General features: G+C 33.8%; 4 protein-coding genes across 5 annotated transcripts; 1 reads left to right on the top strand and 3 right to left on the bottom strand.

The window, feature by feature from the left end:
- Window positions 1-2,170: 2,170 nt before the first annotated feature.
- On the bottom strand, window positions 2,171-3,866 carry LOC147947006 (putative E3 ubiquitin protein ligase DRIPH). 2 transcript variants are annotated; one of them, XM_087506104.1, is made up of 5 exons: window positions 3,724-3,775; window positions 3,592-3,621; window positions 3,230-3,345; window positions 2,636-2,735; window positions 2,171-2,497 (listed from the first exon to the last, which is right to left on the bottom strand). In XM_087506104.1, the coding sequence occupies exons 3-5, from the start codon at window positions 3,318-3,320 to the stop codon at window positions 2,299-2,301; spliced, it is 390 nt and encodes a 129-aa protein (XP_087362230.1). In that variant the 5' UTR covers window positions 3,321-3,345; window positions 3,592-3,621; window positions 3,724-3,775; the 3' UTR covers window positions 2,171-2,298. The 2 variants fall into 2 exon arrangements, with proteins under 2 accessions (XP_087362230.1, XP_087362231.1); XM_087506105.1 differs by lacking the exon at window positions 3,592-3,621 and having other exon boundaries at window positions 3,724-3,866.
- A 2,384-nt stretch (window positions 3,867-6,250) lies between these two features.
- On the top strand, window positions 6,251-7,720 carry LOC104777447 (uncharacterized). The gene is made up of 4 exons (XM_010501711.2): window positions 6,251-6,703; window positions 6,793-6,912; window positions 7,278-7,373; window positions 7,475-7,720. The coding sequence occupies exons 1-4, from the start codon at window positions 6,335-6,337 to the stop codon at window positions 7,583-7,585; spliced, it is 696 nt and encodes a 231-aa protein (XP_010500013.2). The 5' UTR covers window positions 6,251-6,334; the 3' UTR covers window positions 7,586-7,720.
- A 1,717-nt stretch (window positions 7,721-9,437) lies between these two features.
- LOC104779089 (14-3-3-like protein GF14 phi) lies at window positions 9,438-11,101 on the bottom strand. Its single transcript, XM_010503481.3, has 4 exons — window positions 10,415-11,101; window positions 10,188-10,310; window positions 9,970-10,086; window positions 9,438-9,793 (listed from the first exon to the last, which is right to left on the bottom strand). Exons 1-4 carry the CDS (start codon window positions 10,913-10,915, stop codon window positions 9,719-9,721), a joined length of 816 nt encoding a protein of 271 aa, XP_010501783.2. The 5' UTR covers window positions 10,916-11,101; the 3' UTR covers window positions 9,438-9,718.
- Window positions 11,102-13,734: 2,633 nt separating this feature from the next.
- LOC104777446 (protein EXORDIUM-like 1) lies at window positions 13,735-14,900 on the bottom strand. The gene has a single exon (XM_087506099.1). It carries the CDS (start codon window positions 14,788-14,790, stop codon window positions 13,879-13,881), a length of 912 nt encoding a protein of 303 aa, XP_087362225.1. The 5' UTR covers window positions 14,791-14,900; the 3' UTR covers window positions 13,735-13,878.
- Window positions 14,901-15,107: the final 207 nt, after the last annotated feature.

Below are 15,107 nucleotides of genomic sequence, written 5' to 3'. Positions count from 1 at the left end.
TTGATGTGAGCCTAGATTTTGTTGGAGGCCAAAAGCTATAAATCTATTATGGTGGTGGTGGACTGTGAGTAAGTACAACCACTTCATTTCCTTGAAACACATGTTCGATAAAGGTAATAGCAGAAGCCTTCATAAGAGAAGTGGTGAAGCTCCACAAAATTTCTGAACCATTGATATCTGATAGAGACCGTATTTTCTCAGTAGTTTTTGATGTGAGAGCTGCTTAAGCTGCAAGGATCACTGGATCAGTATTGCACAAGTGCACTGTATACCCATCCTCATATAGATGGCCAAAACAGAAGTAAACAACAGGTCTCTAGAGACGTATTTACGTTGTTTTGAAAGCAGAGACCTTCCTCTTGGATGCAACGTTTTCCTTGAACAGAAAACTGATACAATTTATCTTAGTTTTTTCCATTCAAAACATGTCATGGTCTTTTAATTTTTATCTATGGTAGTGAAGGTGGTTCAGGTATGAAGACACCAAAGATTAATCTTCATGTAGAGGAGCTACTGAAGGATAGTGAGAACATTCTGGTGAAGCTCAGTTAAAATTTAGAGGTAGCTCATGAGAGAATACAAAGGGAAGCTAATAATTAGGCACCGCAAAAATTTTGTGTTTGAGTGGGGGAGTGTATTTGAACTTTAGACCTTATAGGCAGAAGTCTTTGGTTCAAAAGAGGAACGAAAAGTTGACACATAGGTATTTTGGTCCTTACAAGATTTTCGCAAGAATTGGCCGGGTTGCTTATACTGAAGTTTTTTCAACATAACAACGTTCCCCAGTGTCAACTGTCCCAGCTTAAAATTGCAGTACCAAGTACCAACATAGTACATTGTCCAAGAGTTTCTAAACATCCTTACTCCAGCACTTGAGTGGACTACAGAGCTAGAAATATTCCTAGATATCGTAAAGATGTGGAAGATAATACAACAAAACTGTTGGTATAGTGGAAAGGGCTTTTCTGATTTGGAGTACTCAACTTGGGAACCTATGTCAAATTTGTTGGAGTTATTTCCCAATTTCAACCTTGAAAACAACGTTGGCCAATTTCCGAGGAGTATTGATAAACTAAAAGCTCTCATGGCTTGTATGAGAAGGAAACTCATAACAAAAGGGAGAAGAGCTCGCATGGTGGCTAAAGTCAAGTGGGAGCTAATTATATAAAAGACTCTTTAAGAGAGTTAAGAGAGTTAAGTCTTCATCAATAAATAATGTCTAAACGTTCCGTAATTGTTGAATAAGATTCTGCAATTGTTGAGCAAGATAAGGAAATTCCACTGAATGGGATAATTGGATATAATTAGGGCTTAATCTTTGAACTATATGCACAAGCATTGTCCAATTCCTCTGCAAACAATGTCCATGTACTAATACTTACTCTTAATAGTATTCCACTTTTGAAACAATTTAGACGACTAACAAGACATCATCGACAAAATCATAGCGAGAAATTTAAATTTATAGAACAGCATGCTTAGTATATAAAATACCCATTCGTTATTACCTAATGCTACGAAAACCACTTTTTCAATAAACTCATATACGTCATATATATTCCTCATCCTCGTAATCCTAATTAATCTACATTAGCTTAATCGCCCAAACACATATATCTTATCGCTCGACAAGTAAACCTTGTTGCTCGGATCTATATGTACAATCCATATATATTGCATGAAATATATATGTATGTAAATCTACTTAGACCATCTCCAACGTATATCTCTATTTTTTCTCTAAAATAAAGTAATTCTAAAATAGAACATTGTTTTACTGTAATGTATTACTCTATTTTAGAGATGAAAATAGAGTTAGTGTAAAAAAATAGAGGTGAGAATAGAGTTGCTCTATATATAGAGTAATCCTATCATTTTTCTATTTTAGAGTAAAATATAAAGTAGGGTTGAAGCAAATGTTGTTCTATAATAAAGTTTTGACTCTAAAATAGAGTGGGGTTGGAGATGCCCTTATTCACTATATATTCACAACTCTGTTAGCTCGTAATGAATAAAATGAAGGGAAAAAAGCTGTAACTCTTTTCAAATTTTGTTGCAACATTTGAATAACAATATTCATAAATCTAATCATGTTTACAAATCATAGACTCATAGTTAATAAATTTATCTTAATAGATTCTTGAAATGATCATTTTAAATAAATTATAGATTGCATCAAATTTTTATATTTCCTTTATTCAAAATAACTGAAAAGCAAATAGGGTTTGAATCCAAAAGAAATTATTTAAAACAGAACATTTGCGAAAAACAGGAAATATAGTCTTGAAAAATAATTTTTCAGATCTTAGCCTTCCCTTTAGAGTCGATCACCATGGCTTTGAGACCATCATCAGAATCGGTATCCTCATCTTCATCTTCATCTTCATCAGAACTCTCAGTTTCCTCCATATAGTCATCATCTGATCCTGCCTCCTCATCTTCAGTATCTGAAAGCAAGTTCTCCCTTTCCATTGTTAGCAAAAGGAGGTCGTCATGTCTGTCAAACACATTAACAAAATTAATTTGAAGAATTAGTGTTTTCAAAAGATATATGAACTATTAACAAAATATATATACCAGAACTAACACAATTGTATTCTTAAATGTTTTAGATAAAATAGATCATAGTACATACTTTAGTCTTCTGAGAGGGTCTGGACCAAAGTCAGCATAGCAGATTGGACAACAGTGCCAGGCATGTTCTGTTATCTTGCCATGAATGCATTTCCAGCAAACTGTTTATAGGTATTTCAGAAAACAAAATTACTCGAAGATATAGAAAGAAAAATATGTATATCTTTGAATCAAATCTAACAAATATAAGAAATAAATGATTCTAGTATAAGAACAATTAATTCTAGAACTGGATAAACAAAGAATATCAAGAATAAATGAAGACTCACACCAATCAATTCTAGTATTAGAACAATTTCAAGTCCAAAACGACTAATTAATGAGATGAATTTGGTCTGAACCCTAAACTAATTCCCAGTTATGAAAAAAACAGTTTTTTTTTTTTTTTGCTTTCTTTTTGTTATTTAGGAGTCTACGATAGTTTAAGGAGCAAAGCAAGATTAAATGAAAAAAAAAAAAACTCAATGTAACAGTGGACTCGAGAAATAAAAAGAGAGATAACAAAATAAATCATACCAAGGTACATAATACATATTGAAATCCAAAAGCCTAAATGACTAAAATAATATAGTTAGAGGGAACTGAGAGAGCTTACATATGTGACGACAATTCTTCAGGGCTGTTGCTTCGTCGAACAACTTGGTACAGATGACACAAGTGTACAGCTTCCTCATCTTGTCATCCATCTTTGTTTCGGTCTCTTCCCAGTTTCTACCAACAACAACAAAATTAAACCACAAATTTCAACCTCAACATGACAACATCCAATATATACCCAAAGATGTTTCTCATAAGATTTCTTATCCCTATTTGTTTGAGAACTAATTAGTTTATCTATAAGATAAAGTATATGAAGAATCATATTGAAATCAAAAGAGACAAATATATGTGTGTCAAACTGGTGTAATAACATAATTCATTAAAATTGTTTTAAGAAAAAAAGAAAGAAGTTCTCACAGATCTACAAAATAAGGAGCATACCCGGCCCTGATGTAAAAAAAAAAAAAAAAGAAGTTCTTACAAATCTAGAAAATAAAAAGAAGCATATGTACCCTGATGTTCAAAAAAAAAAAAGACAGAAAAACACACCTTTGTGTTCTTCTTAGTAGTGATACCGTATATGTCTTAGTGGCATCAGGTAACAAACATATATATAGGATCAATCAGGAAATATAGTTTTTCACAAAATATATATATATATATATATATATTTACTTTTTAAAAAGATGCTTCATTTCATCCAAACTAAGAAAGATATCTTTGTATTCTAAATTTCACAAAGAGATGAAAAAAGTCAATGAATCAAATATACATATAAATTAATGCAATATATCATTTTCTTCAAAATTTCTATCTATTCAAGATAAGGTTCATGGACCAAAACATTTTTAGTAAAATATAAATTTGTAGATTTATTTCAGCAAAGCATTTGTTTTTTCCAGCTAAAAAAAACATATAATTTTTCTAATTTTACCTTTCAACTTGTTACTATTTTTTTGTTTCTTTTTTTTTTCCTTTTTTTTTGTGCAAAACATATTTGTATTAATTCAATCAACCCAAGAGGAGGAAGCAAATGATACATAAGAGTACATAATCTTGGAGCACAAGCTTACAACAAAAATGACATAGATAAGATAAGCAATAAACATAGAGGATAGTTCCATGGAAACTCGGATACATAGGCTAGCTAGTTTGACACACATAGGCTAGCCAGATAAACATAGACATTACTCATTAGTTTTGTTCTTTAAAATATTTAGTTCTTGTTGGAACTCTTTAGAGCTAAATTCTTAGGAGGTAAGATCCATGTTCAAATCTCTTAGATTTCACTTTTTTCTTTCCATTTATTGTATTTACTTTTATTTTTTCATTAAAGTAACAAGATGCAATTGCTCAATATATGAAATGAATTTGGTAGTAAGATCCATGTGTATGGTATGATAATTTGTTACTACATGAAAGTATAAATAATTTTATTGATTATTTGATAGACCAAGGTAACGTTCTATTTGTTCAAGGAACTAATTACATGTTGAATGACAGCATTACTGATTATTTGATGGACCAAGCTGGTAACGTTCTATTTTTTCAAGGAACTAACATGTTGAACAATGAGAGCATTATTGATTATTTGATAGACCAAGGTAACGCTTTTTTTATTGAATTAATCAGGCTTTTCTTTGAAACACACGAAAATCTCACCGAAAATATACGAGAGAGAAAAATTATAGTAAGTCTAAATTAAGCAGGCTCTCCTTTGAAATTAAACTACTGTAGATATATACTACGAAAATAATTATCTATGGGAGGTCATGATGAGTTAATCAGCTAATAGGGAAAGTTTCTTAGAACTTGTGAAATATATTGCAAGGCAAGCTGAGCTATTAAGTAATGTTGTGTTAGAGAATGCTCCAAGAAAATAATCATATGGTGACTCAAAATTTAGAAAGTTATTGTGCATTTCTTTGTAGAGGAAGTGAATGAATCTATGATTCAAGAAATTGATCATGATGTATTTTGTTTGTTGACAGAATCTGCTGATGTTTCTGATGAAGAAGAAATGACAATGGTTTTTTTTTTGTTTTGATGATACATGTTAAAGAAATATCTTTTGCATATATGAATTATACTATTGCTTCTTTGTTTACTAAACATTGAGTATGAAATCTTAAGAGGGATTCATTGTTTACTAAACATTGAGTATGAAATATTAAGAGGAAAAAGCTTTGATGGAGCATGCAATATAAAAAAGTGAATTCAATGGATTGAGAATTTTTTACTTCGAAAGGACATTGTTTTGCTTATTATTTTCACTATTTTACTTATCAACTTCAGTTCGTTGTCTTGATAGTTGATAAAAACATTGTTAAAGTTGGAAATTTTTTTGACATAATTTATGTATTGATAAATATTGTAGGAGTTTATTGTAAGAGAAATGATATGATTCGAGATGAATATCGAAAAAGATCATAGAAGGAATAAGTGAAGGTGAATCAGGAGCTCTCACTATATAGACCTATTAGTACTATTTTGCGATGAATATTATGAAGACTACTTTGTGCAATCGCATAGGTGAATTTTTTTTAATTATGTTGTGCCCTAGGTTAATTAATTTTCTTTTAAGATCTGCCACTACATAACCTTTTTTAATCTAACATAATAACCTAATGTGGAGATTAAAAAACTATAACTTAATGTATTGAAAACATTAGTCAAATTTATAAAAGAAATAGGGCAAAATTTGAATGGTCATAAAATATATTGGAGAAAATATTTCAAGAAAACTCAAATAAACTACCACACACACGCATAAAAACATCTTATAGATCTAAACGGGCTTAAGATATATTTAAGCACGTTTTGATGAAACATCTTATATTTCATTAGGCACGTTCTTTTTCACATGGCAAATAAATCAGTTTGCCATGGAGAGCTGAATAACTTAGCCGATTGGTTGGGAGCTAGAGTGAATGATACTTTAAACTCTTTGGATGGAATCTAATTGTATAGAAAAAATAAAGATAACATAAATGGGACCGACCTCATTGAAGAATCCAACTAACGTACACCCAACTCACAATCGTGGTCTAATAAATAACCCCTTAAAGACCAAACCAAAGAACAAAAGCATAAAAAGATCTTAGATAACAAAGTTGTGTGCTCTCCGAAACCAGAAAGATAAGACGGAAAAAAGAGATCAATGGAGGAAGAATACATAAGAGTAATAAACATAACAGTGATTGGAGTAATCACATGGGGTATCATGTTCATTCTCATCCGACGAATCTTCTCAAACTTCTCCTTCGACTTCAGCACTCGTCTTGTCTCGACAGTTCACGCAACAGTCGCTGTCGTTTTAGCAACACTCTCGATTCAAGATTGGTCTTGTCCTGTTTGTCCAATTGCTTCAACCTCATCTCTCCGGCAGATGGAAACGTTGGCGTTTTCATTGTCCTACATGATCTACGACCTCATTTGTAGCCACTTTGATCAAGTCATAAGCATTGATAATGCGGTTCATCATTCTGTTTGCATTCTTGGTTTCGTAGCTGGACTTTTCTACCGACAGGTAAGTATACTTTTATCATGATACTACTTTATATTGCGAGTGCCTTTGGAGAAATCAATTGATTTTTTTTTTTTGGGAAATTATTTAAGTGTGGATCCGAGATGGTGGCAGCAATTTGGATCACAGAGATATCGAGTCCGTTTCTTCACCTCAGGGAGATTCTTAAAGAGATTGGTTATAGAGACACCGATCTAAATCTTGCAGCCGATGTGAGTTTATTTAGTTACATACATAGTTTTTACTGAATTATAATTAGTAGTAACTCTTAGCATAACACTTAATGAACTATAGATTATAGTTGGCCAAAATTAGTAGTTATAGATTATAGTTTTGTGGCTTAGCATGTGGAAAAAGGAAATTAGAAAACTATCGTGTCTAGGAATATATATCGTGTCTAGGAATATCCAAACCTCAAGTTAAACATATAGTCAAGTCTTGAAAGTTTTGTAAAATTCGCTACATTATGGCTAGTTGATTGAATTTTTTTGTTCATGTGATGTAGATACCTAAATATTTTTTTGAAGTATGGAGATGTTAACTAAATGAAGTAATACTAATAATGATTGTGGTGTAGGTGTGTTTTGCAACAATCTTCTCGTTGGCCAGAATGGTGGGTGGACCATACCTCGTTTACGTAACAATATCAGCTGATAATCCCATTCTCATCAAGGTATATATCTAAGTTATTCTTTACTTGTTCCCATTTCATCAATTACTCGATCAATATAGTAGTTTGAACATTTCATTTTTTTTTTGTGTTCTTATATATAGGCAATGGCGTTGGGGTTACAACTTGTGAGCGCATTCTGGTTCTATAAAATCCTCAAAATGATGAGATACAAATTAACTAAAAGATCAATGTCTAACAAAAAATTTACTTAAATAGTTTTTTTTCCAACCATACTTATGTTATATGTTCCTTTTATAATCTTTGTATGAATGGGTGGTTTTCATTATTTGAACCCTTTATCAAAAAATTATTTCACATAAATATGAGCTGAAACCCTTTTCCTGTAATTTAAGTCAAATATGTCAGGAATCTTTTGATTAAGGATCACTTGTAAAAAATAAATTTAATTACAACCTGTAATCTTTTTTTCAAATACAACCTGTAATATTCGTTGACATAATTAAGAAAAATACAAAAGTTGTAAACTTCTGTCTTTGTCAAAATTACAAGGAAACTAAAAACAGATAAGAAATCCATTATAATAGGAAAGTGAAGCATAAAAACGGGAAGAAATCTCGTGGTTTTCAATTAATAATTTATACATTTTAGGTTTTTACTGATTTTTCCTAATTTAAATCTGTGAATTATATAACCTAATTTATAAAATAGTCTCGAACAAAAAAATGGGCCTTGATTTTGGAACAAGTCAGGTTAGTTTTTTTGGGACTTACCTCACATGTGCGTTTTCTTCCTTTTTGCTAAACCCAAAATGACACAAGTCATTAGTATAATTTTTGTCGTAATACAAAAAGTTTTGGCCCTCAAAAGCTAGAAATGTTTTTTGGACCATGAGCAGCATTTGCAAACCTTGCTCTCTCTCAGGACCGCGTCTGAAATCTGAATTAACAGTTGTCTTTTGAAAAGGCTAATCTTATTCTTTACCTTGTTAATGTTATCCATTCCATTTTCACTAATTACTCTTTGCTCGATTTATTTGAAAATGGTAATTACTTTATCGATAATGATTAGTATCTTTTCATCATAAGAGAAAAGAAAAGAAAAGAAAAGTTACAAAATTAGTTGTATTAAAGTCAAACCAACAAAACTAATCATGCTGTGTATGATGATAATGATGACACACTAATAATGTTAGGATGTCATCGAAAAGCATGCTATGGTATGAAAAACATGTCAAAAAGAAGATCCTCATACACAATCACACAACCGAGCATTCAAAATTAAGAGAAAATATTACTTGCATGAACTGTTGACAAAAAAAAAGAAGTAATAAACGTCACATATTTTCAAACTTGGATGCATTATCTCAAATTTTATTAATGGGTTTGTCATTCCTGATTTATGTATCAATCATTTTTGTACAAAGCAATTTATGCCAACAAAAAACTCACACATACATGCATATACATATACACGTGAGTTTCTACTAATCAACCTTGCGTATATAGCACTAAACCGTGTCTTTTCCCACTGACAATTTGAGCTCCGTGCGGTAACGAGCGGGTTTGTGTTCTCTAGTACCACAATAGGAAAGAAAATGGACTGAACTTTGTATCTTTCATACAGTATTAAACAATTTTTGTATCCGTTCAAAGCTAAGACAGTTGCAACAATCAGCCGAAATTTTCCAACAGTGTAGTTACCAAAGAAACTCAGAGCTTTCTATGATCATGTATCGTTTGATCATTATGATGATTTAAGAAATGCTCTCACCCAAAACATAGTCCCAAAAACCTATAAAATATTAACTTTCAAAACCCTTTTGGTTGAATGACGGAAGGATAATGAGATCGCCAGTTCAATCTCAGGAAATACGAGATTAAAACAAACCAAGGTAAATCCCGTTTGATTCAAAGCTATGTCCAACACTTGTGTTTTCTTATGCAGACCTCATCCAATTTGAAGCATTACACGAATTTTATTCAGGTTGGTCTCAAGTGTATCAGCGTCAGCATGAGCAAGCCACCCAGTTTTTAAACAGTGCAAACTGTGTAACCTAAGCAAACACAGAAAAACACAGTTGCAAAACACGTGTACAAGGAAGCATCACCGGAAGAATAGCAAACCATTAATAAGAGGAGAATACTGAAGTTTCAGTACAAGGCATAAGCCCGAAATGCAATCAATCAAGAGAAAGAAAGAAAATAAAAAAACAGATAAAAATCCAGTAGCATCCACGATTAAGAAAAAGCAAACAAGGACAAGAATTAGACGGCCTTACAAGCTTCGGGATAGCAATAGGAAGATTAGAAAAACAAACCACCAAGCAGAAACATAATTCATCAGATAACTTTAGAATAGAGTGAATAACAAAACAAGTCACAAACTTAGGTCTCCTTCTGTTCTTCAGCAGGCTTTGGTGCTGCTGCTGCTGCTTCTTTGATCTCCTCAGCACCTTCGTCCTAATCAATCATCAAAATTAACACAAGTAGACTCATATAAACACAAGGATGGAACATCAATCAGACCTTTTATCCTAATGCAAAAGTGAACCATCTGATTTCAAAACCTATGATTATCTCTACAGAAACAAACCACAATGAACAGTTTCAACGAATGGAAGATGTGTTTAGTTTACCTGCATGTCCGAAGTCCAGAGAGTAAGGTTGTCACGAAGAAGCTGCATGATCAAGGTACTGTCCTTGTATGACTCCTCGCCTAGAGTATCTAACTCAGCAATGGCTTCATCAAACGCCTGTTTATACATACATCTCAACAAATCAATACACACATAAAAGAGTACCCAAAACACAATTGACTCAAGCCCTCAAAACAGATCAGAAACGTTTCCATCACCTGCTTAGCGAGATTACAAGCACGGTCTGGAGAGTTAAGAATCTCATAGTAAAACACAGAGAAGTTCAAAGCCAAACCAAGACGAATCGGGTGCGTTGGAGCCAATTCAGAATTCGCAATATCCTACAAACAAACACAAATCATGATTTGACCTAGCAACTAAAACCATAGATCCAACAAAACCAAGCCAAATTCTAGATTCCAATTTTCAGATCGGAGACTCTCACCTGAGCGGCTTTGTAAGCGGTGAGAGTATGTTCAGCGGAGTCTTTCCTCTCTTGACCAGTCTTAAACTCAGCCAAATACCTATGATAATCTCCCTTCATCTTAAGGTAAAAGACCTTAGAATCACCATTAGCAGAAGCTGGAACAAGTCTAGTATCAAGAAGCTTAAGGATACCGTCACAGATTTTGGATAACTCAGATTCAATCTTGCTTCTGTAATCACGGATCGTGGCGACATGGTCATCGTTACCGCGGCTCTCTTCCTTCTGTTCGATTGAAGAGATGATACGCCACGAAGCACGGCGAGCGCCGATTACGTTTTTGTAAGCGACGGAGAGGAGGTTACGTTCCTCGACGGTGAGTTCGTCTTTGTCGACGGCTTCAGCGACTTTTTCCATGAATTCTACCATTTCTTCGTAACGCTCCGCTTGTTCGGCGAGTTTCGCGAGGTAGACGAACTCTTCCCTCGCCGAGGAGGATGATGCTGGTGGTGGTGCCGCCATCGGAGATGATGAAACGATTCAGATCTGAGAGAGAGAGAGAGAGAGATTTGTGTTTTTTTTTTTTTTTTTTGGAATTGTGAATTTTGTTTTTCTTTTCCTTTGTTGTAATTTGAGTGAGTGGGGAGCGATGATTGCAAAAAGAGAAGGAAGGAGAACCGTTGGATTAAAAAATGTGGGGGTCATGTTGGAGAAAAGGTACACGGGAATTTTCAACATCTCTTTAGCCTTTTCCGATTACTTTTTGGGTTAGTTTTATTTATTTTATTTTTTAATGTGAACAAGGTTACTTTTGTTAAATTCTTTGTTATGATAGATTTTCTTAATGGGCCTTTTGGTGCATGTTTTTTTTTTTTTTTTTTTTTTACAATAGAGTACAAGGTTGATTTAAATTAACCAATCCAAAATGATATTGTTTACATAGGTAACTAAGTGCGGTACCATGTGGATTCTCTGCGCTAAATTATCCGCTTTATCATTCTAAGCTCGTGGGACGTAGACTAACGAGAAAGAAACAAACTCTTCTTTGTCTGTATGTATATCCTCCAAATAAGGCAGAAAAGCTGGCTACTCTGCAGGCGAAGCCATCTTCACTAAATCGGAGCAGTTGGTAAGAAAAATGATATATTGATTATCCGCCCCAATCATACAGCGCATAGCCCAGAAAAAGGCTTCGAGCTCGGCATGAAGAGGGGAAAGGCTACGGTGAAGGTTGGTTGCTCCCATAGTGGGAACGTCGCCCCAAGGTGACGTACAAAAACAATCCTCTACCCGTATAGCAATCTGTTTCTTTCCAAGAACCATCGACAAAACAAATATAATTCGAGAGACCTTGGAACCCCTAATCCCCCGCTACCGCCGGGAACACCTACACAAGGATTTTCTGGGACTAATACCATGTCCTCTGACTAAGCCATAGCCCATGTTTTTGCCTCATCCTCTGCTATCCATAAAATTGCAAAAGGGATTCGAATCCCAATTACTGAAAAGTTTATCATTGTGGGCTTTCCAAATATACCATAGAATCCAAGGAAAAACCTCATGTGTTGGAACAGATTTAAACCTCCAGAAAATAAAATCTATGTTCGTGTAAATCGACTCCGAAGGAAAATACCCCAGATCCGTCGGAAACTGCGACAAAGCCCAAACCTGTTTGGCCGGCGGGCATTCAAAGAGGGTGTGATTTATCGTTTAATTAGTCCTTTGTTTTGGTAAATTTCTTTTGACTTAGCAATTTGTGTTTTTTGATGGTTTTATGAAAAAAGTATTTATACATGGGAATATAGGGAAAAAAATGGTAGAATATAAGGTTACGTCATAAATAAAATTGGGAAAATTTCAAAAATACTTCTTTTGCAATACCATTTTTCAAAAATAACCCATCTTCCAAAATTTACCAAAAAAGCTATTAAAAATTTGTAATTTTTTAAAACTTGTGTGTAAGCTTATAAATATATACACAAATTATCTTTCTATGTGTGTAATTTTTTTTAATGTATTTTATAAATACAATATAAATACCTTTTAAAAACTGTTTAAAACCCTTTTAAAAACGTTGTAAAAACCTTTTAAAATGTTTTAAAACTTCATAAATATTTGGATTGAGTCTAGAGGTAGTTGTTATTATCTAGAAGTACCTTCTGAGCTATATAAAACTTAATAATTTTCATATTTAAAAAGTGGTATTTGTGAAAATGGATAGATGAAAGAGGTATTTCGAAAAATGTACACCAGAAAGGGTATTTCTTAAAAATTCCCAAAAAAAAATTTTATTGGAAGATAAAAGTTTAAATAAGCAGAGAGTCTAAGTAAACCAAGTTTTCCAAAAGTTTATAATTTTTATGTTTCACAAATAGTATTATTTTAGAGAAAACAAAATTTGTTTCACAAAAAGTGTCATTATACATTTTCAATATTTTTTAATGCTAAATTTTTTAAGTTATCCCTAAACTCAAACTTTATTTCGTTGAATTTAAATCATAAACCACTTATTAAATAGAATCAAACATGTATAATTCAATATTTTCTTAATTTGTGTGAAATTTGTTAAAATAATTTTTTTTTGTGAAGCAGAGGAAATATCAAACTTTTTAGTAGTTGAGCCTACTGAAAAATATTTTGTCTCATGAATTGAAGAAATGATAGAGATGATCATCGATATATGTACTTCTAGAACCAAAGATATGGTTAGAAATAAATCATTTACATTTTAGTTCTAATAGTATTGTCATGTAGTTAATCATTTTTAAAATGGTTTTTCTCACAATTTAACATTTTAATTTCAAATAGAAAATGTTTCACAACTTAAGTAGTGTCATGAACGAAGATCACAAAAATCAGTCAGACTTAATCATTTTTATAGCTTTTATACAAATCAAAAGGCCTTCGACTCTTAAATACATATAGACACAGATCCAATAGGATATTTATATGAGTAACCACTCTCTGCGCTTCAGTTTAAGAGGTGTTTTAGAATTTAAAATTTGTTTGATTACAAGTACATCCTGTTAGTTTTTCTATTAATTTACTCAGAATACATATGGTATATATATCATATATGGTACGATGTATATGTCGAACTGCGTATTCAATTTTTTCTCTTTGACGATTATTATTAGGTAAAGTGAACACACATATGCTTTAAAATGTTGTTCTTAATGCAAGTGATCATAAATTTAATTAGATTGGAACACTACAATATTTAACTTACGTGTGAATTAGGTTACTTGCCAGTTCATATATATATATCTTCGTTTTCGAAGACTCCAAGATTATGGGCGATCGATCGAGCTCCTACTAAAAACGAATTATGACATCCGTAGTTAATAATAATAGCAAATCATTTCATTACTAATTCGTGTTACAAAAAGAATAATCAAGTGTATGACCAAAAGAATATATAAAGTATAAACAAAAAAATAATCGCATGCATCATGTATAATGTATACTAACTAATATAAGGTTATTCAAAACAGAGTGGAGCAAGCAGATGTTTTGAGGTCATACAAAGCCGGAAGCAAATATTTCCTCCCATTCAATCCCTTAGCGTTATAACTCCCACCAGTCGTTGCATCCACAAGCAACTCTCCAGCGTAACCAGGATACGAGCCTTTCCCATAGACCCCAGTACAAGCCGATCCAGCCTCAAGCGGTGCCGTTTTAGGGCCTTGGTAATACCCATCTCCGAACGGGTTCGTTGCGGTCCCAGCTAAGAGACTCGCCAAGTTAATCACCATCCCGTCAAGACCCACGTCGTTGTTTGGCGCCACGAGTGGTGAGCTCTGTGGTCCGTAAACCGGCGCGTGGAACGGCCACGCGCATTGTCCTGGACATTGCGTCTCTGAGTTCCCTACCCATATGTAAGCAAATCTTGACCCTTTCTTGCCTGACCCGGAGCCAGACTCGTGTGACCCACATCGGTTCACGCAAAAGCCTTGGACTACCACGTCAGCTGAGGTCAAGACCACGTTAACTGCATAGCTTTGGCCGCCTTTCGCTGCCAAGGCTTTGAGGTTTCTCTCTGTTAAAGATTTTCCCATTGAGTATCCTTCGTCGAGGATATGTTCTCCGAGGGAGAGAGTGAGTCCACGTGTCTTCGTGGTCTTGCTGACGTGGTAATACTTCTCCACCGTCTTCCACCATGTGCCGACTGATGGGTTTTGAACCATGGAAGATCTCCGGGAAGACGAGAGGGAAGCAACGAAATCGGTGACGATTGCACGCTGCGACGGTTTGAACTTACCGTACCAGATTAGGTTGATTGAAACATCTCCGGTAAGGAGAGCTCCTTTGTGGTACTGAAACGAAGTATAGTCTTGCGTTTGGTCCGTCCTCGCAACAGCCAACAATAACAAGCAACCCAATACATAAGATGCCATTTCTGTAATGTATAGTAGAAACAACAAAACAAAGAGACTAATAGAGTTTTGAGCTAGAAGGTAGTGGTGATGTGTTATGTGTATGAGTTTGTGTTTGTGTTGTATGATGACTGATGAGTATATATTTATATAAGAGCAGAAAAGGGTAAAAGGGCAAAGGAGATAGATAAGAACGTAACCAAGATTTTGGTTGACAGTTAGGCAAAGAGCGCGTTTGGAGATTACAGTAAGAAAACAGCTAAGTGTTTTTGGGCAACAGAATTAAAGACAAGAAAAATGAAAACCGTGGGAGCGAAGTCAATATGGTTCGGTTGGAC

The sequence above is a fragment of the Camelina sativa genome, chromosome 3 (assembly GCF_030686135.1).
Source record: "Camelina sativa cultivar CO46 ecotype springtype chromosome 3, ASM3068613v1".
Classification (NCBI taxonomy): Eukaryota; Viridiplantae; Streptophyta; class Magnoliopsida; order Brassicales; family Brassicaceae; genus Camelina; species Camelina sativa.
The sequence above is the reverse complement of the archived record's forward strand: the minus strand, read 5'-3'. Positions and strand labels throughout refer to the sequence as shown.

Coding starts and splice junctions, on each gene's coding strand:
- LOC104779089 (XM_010503481.3), bottom strand. CDS start 10,915: ATGGCGGCACCACCACCAGCATCATCCTCCTCGGCGAGGGAAGAGTTC. Junction 10,311..10,414: donor CCGCTTACAAAGCCGCTCAG/GTGAGAGTCTCC, acceptor GTTTGTTTGTAG/GATATTGCGAATTCTGAATT. Junction 9,794..9,969: donor TCTGGACTTCGGACATGCAG/GTAAACTAAACA, acceptor ATGATTGATTAG/GACGAAGGTGCTGAGGAGAT.
- LOC147947006 (XM_087506105.1), bottom strand. CDS start 3,320: ATGGATGACAAGATGAGGAAGCTGTACACTTGTGTCATCTGTACCAAG. Junction 2,736..3,229: donor GAAGAATTGTCGTCACATAT/GTAAGCTCTCTC, acceptor ACCTATAAACAG/TTTGCTGGAAATGCATTCAT. Junction 2,498..2,635: donor GACCCTCTCAGAAGACTAAA/GTATGTACTATG, acceptor TGTGTTTGACAG/ACATGACGACCTCCTTTTGC.
- LOC104777447 (XM_010501711.2), top strand. CDS start 6,335: ATGGAGGAAGAATACATAAGAGTAATAAACATAACAGTGATTGGAGTA. Junction 6,704..6,792: donor CTGGACTTTTCTACCGACAG/GTAAGTATACTT, acceptor AAATTATTTAAG/TGTGGATCCGAGATGGTGGC. Junction 6,913..7,277: donor ATCTAAATCTTGCAGCCGAT/GTGAGTTTATTT, acceptor ATTGTGGTGTAG/GTGTGTTTTGCAACAATCTT.
- LOC104777446 (XM_087506099.1), bottom strand. CDS start 14,790: ATGGCATCTTATGTATTGGGTTGCTTGTTATTGTTGGCTGTTGCGAGG.